A 17,209-nucleotide genomic window follows, 5' to 3' on the forward strand; every position below is an offset into this window, starting at 1 on the left:
ACCTGAGAAGAGCAATAGTTTGCAGCAAGATAGAAGCCAGATGTGGAAATGGCTTGGACCCTTTTAGGGACCATTGGAAAATTACACCTCCACAGTTTCTCAAATGAAATGTGTGCTAAAGACAGTTCAGAAATCGTATCCAACACCTCATGCATATCTGAATGCTGAATGACAAAAGGTTGCCTGAACAACCTCAGCTCGTATTCAGACAAGCAGTACTGTTTGCAGCTTGATGTCTCAGCAGCTTTCTGGTAAGCTAGTATATTAATATACAAACGAAATAAATTCCCCAACTTCTGTACAAAACTGAATTTTACATTACTTCACTTATTAAGTTATTTGTTAGCATGAGGAGATGTAGCCAAAGAGGTTTCATTATAAACAATGTGCTTAGTTCCTCTCATTTCATATTCTGAAAATGCAGCTATTTATTAAAATGCTTTCCATTTGTTATAAAAAGCTAATAGTGCTGCCACAGCAACCAATTTGTGATATACTTTAAACAATTTCTATAAAGAACTAATCATTCCCTGTTGAAATAAGATTCTCATCCTATGGGAATAATTATATGTAGTCCTGAGGGTGTATTTGAAAAGCCTTTCTTTTATCTGTAGCACAACCCTAGGCACATATGCTGGGAACTGGAATAAGTTGCAGGAGCTGCAAATGCTGCTACAGCCTCCATCCCCCAGGTTCCCAGGGTGGTGTTATCAACCTATCAACCCCAACAGCAAACCTTTCTCTGACTTCAGTGAAGCCAAAGATTTTCCACGATTGCCTTATGACGTGGAGAAAACCGAGCATTTCAGAGTAGATTCGTACATCTAATTGGTGTTTGTGTCATCTGTGATGCTCACCTGTTTTGACAATTGCAGTATAAATCAACTATTGAAATACATCAAGGTAAAAGAACTGCCTCTTTTTCCCTCAAAGAAAGGAGGTGTATGTGGGAGTTACAACCACAGAAATCAGTCTTTTTTTTAGTACCACTGCTTTTTGGGTTTTATCTACCGCTAACTTTTTTCCCTTTATTACTGTGTACCTCTTTCTAGCTAGTCCCTTGCTTTCTGACCTTCTGCCTATGGCTCTGATTTCTCTCATTACTGTGTGTTATTCCTCTGTCCTCTCTTGCATTAAATTTCTTTTCCATTTAGTATGTTCCACTACGTTTATGAATGCACAGCTTCTTCCTCTTCTAACCAAGAAATAGACTTCAGTAATTGGAAATACGACATGAGGAAGTATGCAGAGAGAGAATGAACAATTTAATAGGAGAATCAGCAAGAAGACAGAAATGATCTATCTTCAGTGTTTATTTTTTATAGGGCTAGACATTAAAAAACGTGTGATAGCCTCTCCATGAGCTAAAATATTTCCTTTGTTCACATTCAGGAAAGCATTCCTGTTGAATTGTTTCTGTCTGAGGAAGCAGTAACTTCGTCAAAAAGATTTTCCTTTGAAATTTTCAGCTTCTCATTAAAAAAATTAAAAAGAAAAAAAGTCCTTAGCCCTTTTGCTCAGAGGTGTATTTAAGAATTTATCCATTTTGTTTTAACAGAACCATATCAATATGTGTAATGTGAGTTTGCTCTAATATTCACCTAGGTCTCAAGCCACATTGCATCCTGCAGTAAACTGCAGTGACAAATCACAAGGGATGTGGACTAGCAAGGAAACTGGCTCATAACTGGAATTTGAGCATGATGAACCTTCTAAACAGCTCTGCTGAGGCAATCTGTTTCCAAATCAAACCTTTCAGTCCTAGCCAGGTTTTGTTGTTGTTGTTGTTGTTGTTTTTGTTTGCTTTGTTTTTTCTCATTAAAGTCCACATTTTTCACTGGAAGTAGAAACTTAACAAAAGTTTAACTTAGGAGTTAAACTCTGTTTTGTTGTTGTTGTTTTTAGTTTGTTTGTTTTTGTTTTTTCCCAAATACAGTTTTAGCCCTACTAATATATTCATTTGCTTTGGCTTTGTCTTTATCACACGTTAACATGCCCAAATTTTACAATGATAAGTACTAAAATAACTTCCAGTGATAATAAAGATAGAAAATTCTTCACTTGGTTTATCACTCACTTTAATTTTCACTGGACTACCACAGATTTTACATCAACTTTGGGCTTGAAAAGCTAACTCCATAAAAAAAGCATGTAACATTTGAAGTTGTGTTTCAATGCCGCACTAAAGGCACGACAGTACCAAGGGATATGGTGAAAAAAAACACCATGCTTTGAATGAGAGAATAAAAACCTAAAACTTTTATGCCTGGAAGAATGCAGCATAGTTTTTTTACTTGAGTTTCATCAGTATACAGTAGGAAAAACAGCATATATACATATATAGTATATATATTTACACACATACATATGCATGCATGTGTACAGTTTTGGCATAGCACTGTCAAATCCTTAATCTATATTAAAAAACACAACACTAAATCTACCTGATTGAAATTGAATGTTTTGGGTTGACCCTGGCAAGGATCTTCATTTTTAGATGCTAAGTACATTTTTATAGAATAAAAATACTGAACAACATGTAAAATAACTCAGACCTGAGAGGAAAAGAGTACCAATACCTTTGGAGTTAGAAACATTGATTTCAAACCAATGCCCATACTGAGTGAATATATTTAATATTAAATGCAGAGAGGATAAGGGTTGATAAACTATCACAATGATAAAGTGCTATTTCAAACACAGCAACTGTCAATATTGATGCAATATTGCAGGTTTCAACTACCATTGTGATGAGAGTTGGAATATGAATAATAGAGAGACTCATAGGGCATCAGAGATCATAAATAATAATAATAATACATATCTTATCAAGGATTATTTGAAAAAAAAAGTTTTATATATTATATAGACTTCTTTTGCTATAGACAAGAGCTTTTAAAATATATTCACATGTTTTATCCAAAAATTTTAAGATGAACTTGGATATCCTCTAAGGAAAACATCTCTAATGACATCATGGGTGAAATCTCTGCCAAGTTTAATAAAGAGACTAAATAAAAAGGTGCATTTTAAATATAAAGACAAGAGCAGCCTTTTCCATCTTCTTTTTTGGAGGGTCACATTCACTTAGAAACTGACAATGGCATCTTTATAGGAAGTCTTTAATATTGAGTAAACAAATAAAGGCAAAATATAAGTGAAAATAATTTAGCGCAGAAGTCATGGCTTTCCTACCTTCTCTCACTTTCTGCTAAATTAGCTTGAAACTCTTCTGAAAGGAATTGAGCAGCCCTCCAAGAGGCTAGCTGTGGAAGTTTGAGGAAAACATACAGTAGATGTTTTAAAGCTATTTTCTCTATTCCTTCAGGCACAGTTATCTTCTCTCTACTACTTGTGATTCCTAGTGATACTATGGGACTTGGGGGTTCACAGGCAAGATTAATTTTAGCTAATAATACTTGTATTAACCATGCAATGACTCATATAATAAGTATATTATTTCATGGAGAAGCTTGCCTTGGTAGGTATTGCAGCACTGTTCAGCATGATCTTTCCTAGCAAATGCCTTGTAAATATCAATTACAGGGGAAAAGCAATATAGTACTATTCCTGGCATCCAGTGGTACTCACCAGTACAGTCGAATCCACTTCCTTGGTATCCCTGTTTACATTTGCATTTGAAGGATCCATCCGTGTTGAGGCACTCTGCATGGAGGTTACACCTGTGTGTATTTGCCACGCATTCATTTACATCTAGGGAAAGATAGAAGTGTCTTAGTGAAAATTGTCCTGAAACCTAAGCTTCATAAGAGCCTGTTTGTGCTTACCATCTGTTTTCAGGTATTGTAAGCGCTAGAGTTAGACCAAGACAGTCCAGGGACCATTGCAGGCAGAAGAATTCACACTAGGAGAGAATACTTAGTATCCTAGTAAACACAAAGTGAACACAGAGATCTACTGAATGAGAACAGGATTCAATGTATAGGTTGTACAAAGTGATCTATTAACAAAAGGCACCAAGAAAATGTGTGACATCAATCAAAAAAATTCAGCAACTCTTCCCCGCTCTTTCACTTGCTCTAGAAATGTAATTGAAACTAACAATGGGCAGGCCAAGATCTTGAGATCTCTTGTCTACTAATATTCCAGGCATACATATGATGCTACATGAAGAAAAGTATAATTAGGAAAAAATCAGTAGAAAATACTATGTTCAGCTAGGTACAACAAAAGGCACAAGCATCAAGAGTAACTAATTTTGTTCTTTTTCATTATTTTGCTACATCACAAAGATGTTTCTGATTTCTCCCACATGAGGGAGCCAAGTTGTTGCACTCATTTTTGCACCACTTGCATTTTACCCAGATTGCCTCATTTTTTGCAGCTGATAGGTCCTCTGCATAATGTAGGTCAGCTAGGAGACAAGTAGCAGGAAGAATGACTAAAAATTATGGTATGTCTGAGAGTGAGATTCAGGTTTCCAGATAAAATCTTGACTACTGAGAACTCTCCAGGTTTTCCCCCATACGCAGGGCAGAAATTTTATGAAAATGTAAGCATATTTTCCACTTTAAAACTCCCATGGTCTGCTTACAAAGGGAAGCTTAAATTTCAGTGTCCAAAACCTGCCTTAAGATTTCCCTCCCACCCTTACTCCCAATCTTAAACAAATAAAACTGAAAAAAAAAAAAAAAAAAGAATTCACTTCTGGATGCAGTTTAGTTCCAACCCTTCCAGGCTCTCAGGTGGTGAACTGCCTGAACAATACTGTGGTGGTGCCTGTTGTGGTACCTTACCCTTTGCTATTATTTCACCATTTAGTTAACAGATTGAAACAGGAGTAAAGGTGTATTGATGTTTGTTTTAACTCCTGGGCATATCAAGATAACTTTTTGCCTGTATTTCTGTTCGGGAGAAATTTATACATGCAAAAGAAACCTAAAAACTAATTAAAATCTACTTTTTTTTTTTTGTGGAACTGCTTGTTCGTTTACTATTTTCATACATTTATCTCTTTAAGTTCTGTACTGTCCATCCAAGCAATTATTTTTACAGTCATGAAGCAACTTGATTCACATTGCTAATTAACTACACACACGCACAAAAAAAGGTTGTGGGACTGCTTCTTCATCACAGGTTGAAAGCTGAGAGGATAAAACAGGCTCTTTAACCTCTTTAACTAAAACTGTCCCAGAACTAGCACTTCCTTGTAGTCAGTCAGCTGTCATATATACTACATGCCTTTGTAGATCTTTTGCAAAGGGCCTAGAGATGATTTGGTACAATGAGGCATTTTAATTTGCAAGTGCCTGTGGTCAGGTTTTTCATCAGGCTACAGAGAAAACCTGGACAAAAGCTGCAGGTGTCTTAAGGAATATTCTTAGTAACATCTTTTTACCATTCTGAGGCAGAACCCCCTAGACTTGGCCAACATGCTTCAGGCAACGACAGGAAAGATACATTATGTCGGAATGAAAAAAAAAATGGAGAAAGAAAATTCATGGGCTAAATCTTACCTACACAGTCATAATGGCCGCCGATGTATTTCAGTTCATAACCAAGCTGGCACTTGCAGTAGTAGCTTCCAAATGTGTTGACACATCTGCGGTTGAAGGAGCAGACAGCTCGGCCAGTGGAGCATTCATCAATATCTAGATTGGGAACAGGGATACTGGTCAGATCCATGAGAAGACAAAATGGGAAAGCAAGAACCAGCTGGGATTTGCACAGGAAAGCTTTGTTCTTAGCTATCACAAGTTGTTTAATAAAAAAGTCCTATCATTCTTTCTCTTGGGGTTGTTTTTTGCATGTGGAAATATGAACGAAGCAGCAAAACATCCACCAACTTCATGGAGATTTTGAGACCTGGCACAGTAAAAGCTAAGGTAACTGGCTGTGGAGACTCTGCTGGGGACAATGATTTGCCCCTAAAGTCACAGAGCAGGGCAGGAAGGAACCAGAAAAATTTTATGATTTCTCTGAGAAAGAAAATATCAGAACAGTTTAAGAGAAAGCCTCAGAAACAGGAAACCAAGAGCAGAAAGGAGCAGGAGCAGCAGCTCTTCCTACTGAATCTCTGCACCTCCCCTTGCTGGGCTAAGTCAAGATACAGACTTCAGACTGCAAGTGCTCTGTCCTTATAATTAATCTATAACTCTGTGGGGTTTTTTTCACCTATGAATGTGTTGAAGAGGAAAAGTGAAACACAATGTGCCGTTCTGCTCTGCAGGTTCAGGAACAATGCAGCTTTTTAGGAAGATTAAGCTAAGACTAATAGTCAAGAATCTTCAAATGTTTATCTGCTTATAGTTCTTCTGTGACTAATACCAGAGTATTAAGAGTATTTTATAATCTGTGAAGCATCTATTATGCTATACAGCAGGAATTTGCTTTCTTTCTCATTCTGGAGATGGAGAACAGGTCACAGAAAAGAGTGACCTAACACAAATTGTGCAAGAAGAACAGGTCTGCTATTTCCAACCATTGGACATATCTTTTTGTCTGTTTTACCTTATACCATATATATCAGCATTCTTTCAAATCCATTTGGGTAGGCAAAGTAGATACAAATAAACTCAATACAAGAGAATAAAAATAGTTGCCTGAATAATTCAGGAAGAGAACCATTTATCATGTTTATTATATTTAAATGCATATGTTCACCTTCAAGTAGCTGTTAAATAATTCAAACAAATGTAAGCTTGCTTGCTGGTAGTCTGAGAGCCTTGATTACTCAAAACAGGATGTTTCCAATTACAAAATCATTTTATTTGAGAGAAAGAAATAATGTTCTCATGTTGGAGTTTTTATACTTTGGAAGTTGAGGCAAGTATCCATACGGGTTTACTCTATAGATCCTAAAAATGAAAAAATAGTCTCAGGACACATGACCTTCATACATGACTTGGTATTACAGCTGTGCATTAAGGAGAACAATTCATATAGTAATTGTCCTTCTATATAGCAGTGTCTCTTGGGTCATCTGTTGTTTGAAATGTTAAGCTTAATATTGTTCTGGTCATTGGAGCTAAAATTCTTTTTCTGAGTTTGACATGTTAAACCTCTCAACATCTAAAACATTCTTTAAGCTGTAGATATCAGTCCACAAGTATGTATTGGTAAGCAGTATCTGACATGGAGCTGCTAGTTATTCCTCCTTGCCTGTAAGCCACCCTTTATGATCTGGAGGACTTGTACTACTGTGACAGAAATAACATAACTAAATGTGAATTTAGGTTAAGGACATTTTAGTAAATGGTGCCCATTGCAAAATCTTTTTTCCATTGTATTTTGGACAATTTAAATATTTCCCAGCTGCAATTTTCAATCTTCTATGGTGGCCTGAGTGGAAGAAATATTAAAACAAAACAAAAATAAAATAAGAATACAACAAAATATTCTGGACCAAGAGTGTTACCCATTTGAAGCCCAGGTGAGCTCAGAAAAGAAACGCTGGATTGGAAAACAGGGAGGGTAAGAAAGAAGGAAACAAAAACCACTTTCTGTATCAATTGTTTTTGAAATTTGGAATTGGTAAAATGCTTATGAGTTAGCATTTTAAATGAGAACATACTTACTGATTCAAAAGGACAATTTGCATGTCAAGATTTAGCTAAAGTTATTTTCAGTTCCAGACTTCTATTGAATACTTGTTGTGTATGAAACTGCTACTGGCCCTGTTTTAAGATGAAATTGCATAAAAGTATTTCTTTTGCATAACGGTATTTTTGCATAAAGCAATATTTCCCCAAATTTTTTTCCACTTCAATTCTCCACTTCAGTGGAGAGCATCTGTTGTGAAAAATGAATGCTTTCATAGCCTTTCAGGTTTGTTTGTGATGACCAGTAACAGGAACATTCCGGCTTTGGAAAGGTTTCTGTTACATGCTGTCAGGGCCTCCTGTGTACTCTGAGGTCTTGCTCTCCCCGGTCAGCTTCACCATGGACCTCTACCTGCTCATGAACCAAGAAGTCCTATTTCATCTCAGTCCTGGGCCTTGAGTCTCTGTCCAAACTGTGCTGTAGTTACACCCATTCCCAACCTTTCCTTGTCGTCTGGGTGGACCTCAGAACGACTCTAGGTAGATGGTCTCCAGACCCATCTCCTGAATGGCCTGCTTAGGTGTATGTTGTAGCCCTATCTCCCACCCTGTGTTCCATCTCTGCTGTTCTTGACTGGACGCTCTGTACAGACACTGGACCTGATTTATCACCTTTCCTTGTCACTCACCCTGTTAACAGCACTCTCGTCTGCCAGCATGATGAGATGCTGTAGAAGGGGGCCCTGGTCAGTGAGGACACAGCACTGTGGGTGCTGGGGTCGCATATTGCTCAACCCCCCTTGAAGAACTACCCTGCTCCTGCTACTCCCTGACATGCACTTCACTGCCACTGCTTCTCTAATTCTTGGAGGGGTCCCTGCTTTGGAGGGTTTGTTTCACACCCATTGGTGTTTTGAAATTAGTTTAGCTTCAACGTTAAGATGGGTACCATTTCAGCATTGGATTGCAATGCTGTAGCACTGCCTTGTCAGATGCCAACATAAAATTGGTATCATAGAACAAAGTGTTATGAAGTAACTCTAACTTCACCACAGGAAATCCCTAGGTAAAATGACATTGAGGCTTCTGTAGAAAAATCCAGAAGTTTGTATTGTAGGTTATCACAATACAAGAAAGAAACATCTAGACACAACCCCAAATCCTATCATGTGCTATGTCAGTAGGACAGCTTCCTGTGTTGTATGTAACAGTCTCGGAGAAATAGAGAATCTGTTAATGACTCCAAAACACGTTAAGACATTTGATTATTTATTGTGGATGGCACTAGCCCAAACAATTACATGGCCAATGTTAATGAGCAGAATTATTAAAAAAGCATGCAAACTTTACATCACAGTGCAAGTAACAAGGAGCATTATTGAAGTCAGTGAGGAGGGCTAACTACTTATTACCCTTTCCTCAGACTCTTGAGTTTTATGGGATCTTATAGAAAAGAAGCTGAGAGTGAGCTCTCTAACCATACCAACACATGTCCTTCCGTTTGGTCCCAACTGAAGGCCAGCTGATGGACAAAGACATTGTACCTCCTCCTTGACTTTCTCACATCCATATTGGCAATTAACCATGGCACAAGTCCTAGAGCCTGAAAACAGAATTTAAAAAAAAATAATGTAAAATCTAGGCTGGAAACACACACTTTGTTATTAAGTTAGATCTGAATGAATGCAGAAAATTAATGAGAACAACAAAATTCCATTAACCATTAATCAAGCTATTTATACATTAACACATTAATAACACAATTCAGCAGCTCTTGAGATAGATCTTAAATTCTCCCTCCCCTTCACTTTGTTCTTTCCTTATCTGTCCTTGTGCCCCCTTTTTTTCTCTGCTACCAGTTCTGTGACTATTATCTTTTAGATTCAGAGAGAACTGGTCAAAGTAGAAAAAAAGGCTTTTTACATTTTTCATCACTAGTTTTACCATACAGAAAACTGCAATTCAGTAAAGAAATATTTTTATTGCTTACCACTGAGCATGCTCTTAGTAGACATTCTGATTTTAAAATTATTTAGCCTGATGAAGTTTGAAACTGCATTTTATTTTAATCCTTTATTTATATCTTGAACAGATACTTGAATCTAAAGAAGCACGTAGTAGTCAGTACACAGTAGACTGGCTATGAGCGTAAATTATTGGAGATGATTTTGATAAGCCTGTAAATAGAAGTGTAGGGATCTAGATATTGTCTGAAAGAGCGTTATGAGAGGCTAGAAAAGCAGGCCAAATGTACTAAGTATGTAGGGAGATGCACCTTAAATCCTGAGGATATTCTGCAAGCATTAATGTCATGATGCCAGGGAGAAAAGTAGCATTTGGAAGTGTTTACTGGAGGAGTTAGAGGTGTGTGCAAAGGAAGTATATTCCACTATGTCGCTCTGGTTATCTATCTATTACTATATCACACAAACTGCAAGACCTTGAGTCCTAGCTCACCACCTAAATAGAAAAATATATGGATATTATTTTAAAATGCAACACATTCATTGATAGAAGTACCAGCAATTTCAAAACGGTGTGTAATGAAGTGTATAGAAAAGACAATGATGTGTGTGAGTGCGCATATATCTACAGCCATATTACTTTAATATATAATAATGCATGTTATTTCTGTTGCTATTAAAATTAATGTTTAATCTGTGGTAAAATTATTTTTTTTAGGCTGGTTTGTTTAGACCCTGTGGATAAGCAATAAATATTTAAGGCCAAAAATTCACTGTATTTGCAAAAGCAGTTTACTGTTGTACAAATGAAGATGTATACAGTAGCAGTGGGTAAGATTAAAAAACATGGACTGTAGATCATGATACTTTTGTCATATTATCTACCTCCTAAGTGGCAATAAAGAAACTTACTAAACATCATTCTTCTCCAATTGGTAATTGTCTGTTTTCTGTTATGTTTGAAATCTCTATTGCTGGCTATAGCTAGAATTTGAATGGTTTACATGAACTGCTAATCAGATTTAGTACAGTGATTCCTGCAGAATTTGTGTGACTGTCTTAGGTACTAACCTACTATCTACTTGAAGCAATGGTTCTCTGTGGCTCAAAACCACATTCTTCTGATACCTTTCTACTTCTAGTACCACAGTCTTTCGGTTCTGGGTAAGTCTGACTGCTCAGACAAGGTGGACTTCATCTTGTTAAGGAGATTTGCATCATGGAGAATTTGATTCAAAAGGAACTACATCTTGCTCAAAATGTTTGCTTGAATAAAACAGTAATTAGGTAAATAAACTACTTAAGTAGTGAGTTAAACCAACATTTCATCTGAGCACAAGCTTAAATTAGCATCAAGCAAGAGGAGAGTCTAGCAGAATTAACTAAGAATGATTTCTACTTGAACAAACAATTTACTATTTCATTTCATAATCATGTTTTATGCCTAAAAAAATAAAAGCTCTTTCAAACTGGAAGATGTTTCTTTACTGGAATGTGGTAAAGAAACAGCATGGATGAACATACAGGTTTCTGCCTCCTGAACTACACCCATGAAGAATGAGGACGTCCATTCTACTGAAAACCATTTTTCCCCCAGAAATTTGGATTCAATCTGTATCAGTGTTTGTCAGGGTTCCACCACTGTTTTAATTTGGGAAATAACATTTGTGTGCCAAAGCGAAACAACCTTCAGGACTCACAGCTGCTCAAGCAATTTTTTCATATATACTCTGAACAGGCTGCTGTTGCTGAGAAATTCAGTGTTTTGTGCTGGCTCAAGCAAGGTATAGCACAACTCTGATTTTTGTACAAATTTAGTACAAAGTTTTTTAAATCAGGAAACCTATCCTGAACTAAGACTGGCTTAAAACTAATCAAACAAAAAAGGCTTGTTACAGCCTGGATCTAGTTTTCTGACTTGGTTCAGTAGTGTGGCTCCTACTCAGGGGAGGGAGAATGACAGATGGATGGGACAAAGGAGGAACAAGCTCCCGCTGGGCTCAAAGGGAACTGGGCTCAAAGGATAGGTTTCTTTTGACAGTACCTCTGGTTTCTGCCAACTTCAGCTGTCCATAAGACAGCAGCCTGACTGAAACCAGCTCAGTTCATGATGTCAGCAGATACACAAATTATCTTGGATGTATCCATTTCTCAGAGACCTCAAAGACCCCACAGCTGTTGTCTGCTGTTGAGATCCACCATGTGCTGCAGGGAAGGGGAAGCCTTCAAAAGCTCAGACCCCAGGCACCTTTCACAGCAATTTCAGTCTTCCTGCCATAACGGGGAGACAAACTAGGAGATCTGGCTTTTCTGCCTGCCCCAGAGCTGCTGACACTGCAGTCCCCTGAATGTTTGCCAAAGCTGGGTATTTTTCCAATTATCTCAAGACTGACATCAAACTCACCAGATGGACACCCTGTCTGGTGAATGGCTGTCTCCAGAGTTTGAAGATAAATAAATTCGTTCAGAGTTTATGATTGTCTCTTATAACCATGGGAATGGCTGGGCTGCACCTGATACAGCTACGTTCAGGACAGGCCTCTAAAGCAGATTGGTCCACTGCTGAGACCAACTAGCTTTCTTGTCCCACTCATGCATCTGCTTCAGCACAGGAGACTCCAGAAAGGTCTGTCCCCATTTTACTTAGGGTTTTGTGAAATTCAAAGCAGAAATACCTGTGCTATTTCAAACAGATAAGGGGGAAAAGAAAGTGTTTTCTAGAAACAAAACAGTATCATTGAAAAATAAGAAGCTTCCTCGCATCTGAAAATCAGGTTGACTAAGAAAGCAGAATGCTTTCCTTTACATGCTGGCTTAAAGACCCAGAAAATAGGTAGAAACACAGTTCAGATAACCCTTAGCACAGTGGACAAATGTTTGCAAGAAGCCAGCAGCAACTGTAGGAAGCATATTAGCACTGAGAGAAAATACGTTAGTCAGGGAGCACAGAAAGGTAAAGCAAGGATAATGCCATGAAGTTCAGCACAGTAAAGCATAGTCTGTATTGGTGCTTTGCTTGGATTGATTCATTCATCCTTATTCAACAGATGAACCAGCACAGCTACGCGCCAAGCTCATACAAGCTGTCCTTCATTTGAAGTAACACTATCAAAGATTTTTACTTCCAGCAGGACAAAAATTCTTCTGAGCACCAAAAATAGTTATTACCTAGTTCACTTTGTCCATATACTGCCAAACAGAAAACCTCTGTCAGCTGCTGAGAGCACCAAAGAGCTGAGGCAAAAATCCTATCCTGAACAAGCTAAATCCATTCATCACACGAAGAAATTTTGCTGGGATCAAATGCGATTAGATTATTTTGGTGTGCCTATCCTATCAGCTCTATTACTTACTTGCACATGTGCCATCTGGCATGAGCATGTACCCGTTGAGACAATAGCACTTGTAGCTGCCATGTGTATTCATGCATCTGTGTTCACAGGGACGTGGTTTCAGTCCACATTCATTCAGATCTGCAGAATTCATTGGAATTAGATGACTGCTGGGTTTATATACATACATCCATACATATAGCCTGATAATATTGCTTAATGCCTTTAATTCCCCACAGTAAAACAGCCTGGATTGAAAACAAGCCAACCCCTTGCAAGATGAGAATTTAGCAGACCATCTGGCTGAAAGAGTGCTAGGAAAACTAACACACAGACTTCTACACCTGAAAAAGTAATGCAAACTCTGGCCCCATCTGGCAGCTTGTTAGGAAGGAGTGGAGGGGCGGAAAGAGACTTGTAGTTGCTGTATTATCTGGGAGTTATTTTTCTGGATTTCTCTGATTCTAGCTGGATATTTCAGCCCTCCAGCTGACCTCTGTACTAGAAAGGCTAAAACTTTATCTGAAGCTGATTTGCTGTTCTTAGTCTGAAGTGAAACAAAGATATATATATATATATATATATATATTATTTTTTTTCCCTGAGCTACACATTGGCACCAAAGTTATCAGGGTAGGGACATATAGCCAAGATGAAACACCGAATATAAAGAGTCATGTGACATTACGAATGAAAGTACAAAAATCTCAAATTCTCAAAATCCAGAGAATAAAAGCATCCTAACTCCTTTTTACAATCCAGGATTTAAAAGGATTTGCAAGACACTAAGTTGATTTCAAATTCTCAGTAGCTTTATTACACTGGTAGAAAACCAGAATCCTAAAAAGCTCAGTTTATGTGGTATAGGCATCACTATTGTCAATGGTATTGGTTCTGTAACAAGGGAAGAGCATCTGTGTTTGTGATTTCCGTGAACTGACACCTCTACCTCTTGTATTTTGACACCTGATTAGCAAACAGACAGAACTCATTAACAGAATACACCAGTACATGCGGCCCATTCAACAGGTGCTTAACAGCACATGACCAATAATATAATTTCAATGAAGACAACTCTCCCAGCATTTAGCTTGCAGAGCTCCAGTTTTAATGGGAGAAGCAGCTGTTCTCACAGCTATGCACCCTGCAGACCAGAAAAAAAAAAAATTCCAGACCATTCAAAGCATAAACTTTGTGGTAGTTATAGATGTGTATGAAGTCTTTGTTACAGCTTAGTTCAGGGAAGAAAAAGATGGTTGCACTCAGCTATTTAAACATAGAGTCTGTTTGAAAAATGACAACATATCAACTTGCAAATCACATTGGGCTTTCTCTGCTACTGAGCCTCCACTGAAAAATCAAGATTCTCGTAACAAAGAAACTAGAGGTGAAAAAAAAGTCATTCCACTTAGACCATACATTTTGAAAAGTGCTTAGCTACACCTATATTGCACAATGCACAGTAATGCAGAGATAGCATACACAGCTCTAAAAGAGAACCTATGGAGATAAGGCTAATTTAGCTCAGACTCAGTGGCAGACTAATAGAGTCCCCTTATCTCTGTTATTTTAGTTAGCTCACGTTGAGCTTGCTCAGCCGGGCATTCTGCTGTAAGGACAGACCGAGGCTGTATCTGCCTGCAAATTAAAGAGGCTCAGAGCATTCCTGGCTACTGGAACATGAACACCTATATGGCTATACTACTGAAATAGCTCCTGGGCATTTCTGGCCTGTGCCAGCCACCACCTTGCTAAAACAATTCCTGGCCATACTTCATAAGATAGAACAGCCCAGGGAGCTACTGGACAATTTGTACATGCAGGTCTACATAGTGCTTCCATGAAGCCTTAGACTTTGAATCTACTGCAAGTGCACAGAACTGACCTTCTTGCCTACGGAGGGCATAGCAAATCCAGCTGGAGTTACTGCACAAAAAAACAAGCAGGGGGCTTCTCTGTTGTCTTTTGGTAACACTGAAGTTGCTAAATCATGTTGGAGGTTAAACTTGTTGGTTTAGAGGCTGAGGCTCTACTGGTAACCATGGATCTATTATACACAACCAAGGCTGCTGTTTGCTCTCTAGGAGTACCAAGGGGCTGACTTCTTTCCCTGTATCAAAAGTGCATAAGATGGTGCTTTCTAAATACTTAACATTACAGCATGTTGCTTGAAAGATATTGTGTAGTAAGAGGGTTGTTCTGACTCACTAAAAATTCTCTTATTTTTCAATGTAACGTTCTTAAGCAAAGACTGCAGGTGCTTAGGAAGGTAGCATCAACAGACCCCTCCATTCATGTGGCTCTCATTCCATGCTTCACTCATCTGTGCTGCAGTAGGAAGGCCTCTCCACGCACAGTGACCTGCTCCTTCCATCTGATCACATACAGAGATCATATACTGGAACAACAACAAAAGCTGAGGCGTCACCAAGGTGTTGGTGGAATTACTGCAATGTCTAACTGCACGCTTATGGAGGTAAAGTGGTGCATTCAAAGTTTCTAAGTATGTAATTCTAAAGAATTCTGTGTTCTCAAAAAAAAAAAAAAAAAGAAAAAGTCAGCATATGCAAACAGATGGCATTGGCCCGGGCAGCTTGAGAAATAACACATCTAGCATATAATTGCCTGTCTTTCTGAGGAGGTTAGTTAAGAAAATAGCACGGATTTTTAGTTAAAAAAATAACATGGGTTCCAGATTTGACTTTTGGCTCTTCCTTTCCTATATAATATTTCCATGCCTTAATCCTCTGACTATAAATGAGACAGTTTGCCCTTGTCACCTGCCTGCAGGAGATACATGATATAGGATCAAACTCCTGTTTGCAGAAGGAGGCTTACAGTTTGCATCTCCAGTAACCCAGGCAAGAGCCTTAAACACTACGCTCTGCTATGTAAATAAGAAAAGATCTTATTTTACTATTTTGGAAAATGACAATTCTTAATAAATGACAAGAAGACAACATCAGCGGTCTGGTTTCTAGAGTTATATTCCCGTGAACACAAACCTTGATTACAGGTTTTCCCTGTAAATCCAGGAAAACATTTGCATTTGTTTGGTCCCATGCACTCGCCATACTTGCAGCCATGTCCACAGATAGCTGGGGAAATCAGGCAGAGAAAAGGAGAGAGAGGAAAAAAAAGTTAGATAATTATATTTGAGAACTCTTCCCCTGCTTAACTGCCTAAAAATTTATTGCAGAAGTTCAACATCCTCCATAATTCTCCCTCTAGTTTGAGCATGGTATCTACTGATCAGTGCATTATTTCTGCTGGAGAAAATGGTTGCTAGCATGGATTACATGAACGCATGCTTTTCCCAGTTTGTAAAGACCTGGAAAAGAAGGGGCTCCTTTTAGCACCCTCCCAAATGCTCCTTTCTGCCATGGCTACAACTTATATTTAGTTTTGTACTCTGCTTTTTTCCTATTTTTGGGAAGCCATATGTGAGAAGCAGCTAGCCAGCAGCTTGATTTTCTACACTTGTAGCAGGGAAGAGGTGACAGCACCCTCCTGCAGCCACAGAAGACCCTAGAGTGGTTTTCTGTTCTTGGATCTCCTCTCTTACAGCTGAGAACGTGTCCATCTCATGGTGGAATACCCAGAGCACATCTGTCAAATCAGACAATTGTCCTTACCACACATCCCCATATTTACAATTGCATCAGATTTACAATGACTTGAAAGGGCTGGGCTTATCCTTGATGCATTAAAGGGTAGAAGTTCTCTAACTCTCATCATTAGTCAGAAATTCAATGCTGGCTTTTATAATGCTTAAGCCTTGATCTTTAATACTTTCTAAAGTTAATGTGATGATCAAAATGAGTGTTATCTGGGAAAATCAAACTGAACATGCATTTAAGTCAGTACTAGCTCTAGAAGAGCAGCAAAAGAGTATGCCCAGTATGGGCATCCAAACTATCTTGTGTAATTAATCTGCTTTCTGAACTACGGGAAATAGAAAAATCACAGTTACTATATTAAAATTCATAATTAAAATTCATCCTGCTGAATTCAAGCATCTTCTCCTACATTTGAAGGATTCATTCAGAAGTACTGAACCGCTGACTCTGCAGATTAGCCATAGTTCAACATTGTCCCTGCCCCTGAAAGCGAAGTGGCATAATGTGAGATCAGTTGAGTATTGACACTGAAACAGAGTACAGCACTGCATCTGGATTTTCAATGCAGTAGTACACTACAGTTGTTTTAATGAAATCTGCCAGAGAACCACCTTAAAAACTTGTGAAAATTGGTTTCTAGTAAGAAAGTAACCTATTGCTTTAGAAGAGACCAACTTAATTCCACTAGCTCAAAGTTACATTTGCTGGTTGTCCCTCTACTATTCTTTTGCAGCAAAACTAACGTGCTGTTAAACAATGCAGAAATATTAATAAGTGTATTCATCACTTCT

The 17,209-nt window shown here is 38.2% G+C and overlaps 1 protein-coding gene and 1 long non-coding RNA gene across 5 annotated transcripts in view; one reads left to right on the top strand and one right to left on the bottom strand.

The window, feature by feature from the left end:
* LOC310895920 overlaps window positions 1-17,209 on the top strand; it is a 136,422-nt gene that overhangs the window by 36,822 nt on the left and 82,391 nt on the right. The gene's annotated exons all lie outside the window — the stretch shown is intronic.
* EGFL6 (EGF like domain multiple 6) overlaps window positions 1-17,209 on the bottom strand; it is a 49,641-nt gene that overhangs the window by 26,165 nt on the left and 6,267 nt on the right. The window contains exons 3-7 of the mRNA XM_083827575.1: window positions 15,804-15,896; window positions 12,820-12,939; window positions 8,986-9,105; window positions 5,478-5,612; window positions 3,592-3,714 (exon numbers count right to left, since the gene is read on the bottom strand). Of these exons, the coding sequence (XP_083683701.1) occupies window positions 3,592-3,714; window positions 5,478-5,612; window positions 8,986-9,105; window positions 12,820-12,939; window positions 15,804-15,896 (591 nt within the window). The remainder of the gene's footprint in view (window positions 1-3,591; window positions 3,715-5,477; window positions 5,613-8,985; window positions 9,106-12,819; window positions 12,940-15,803; window positions 15,897-17,209) is intronic.

This window comes from Anser anser, assembly GCF_964211835.1.
Source record: "Anser anser genome assembly, chromosome: 1".
Lineage (NCBI taxonomy): Eukaryota > Metazoa > Chordata > Aves > Anseriformes > Anatidae > Anser > Anser anser.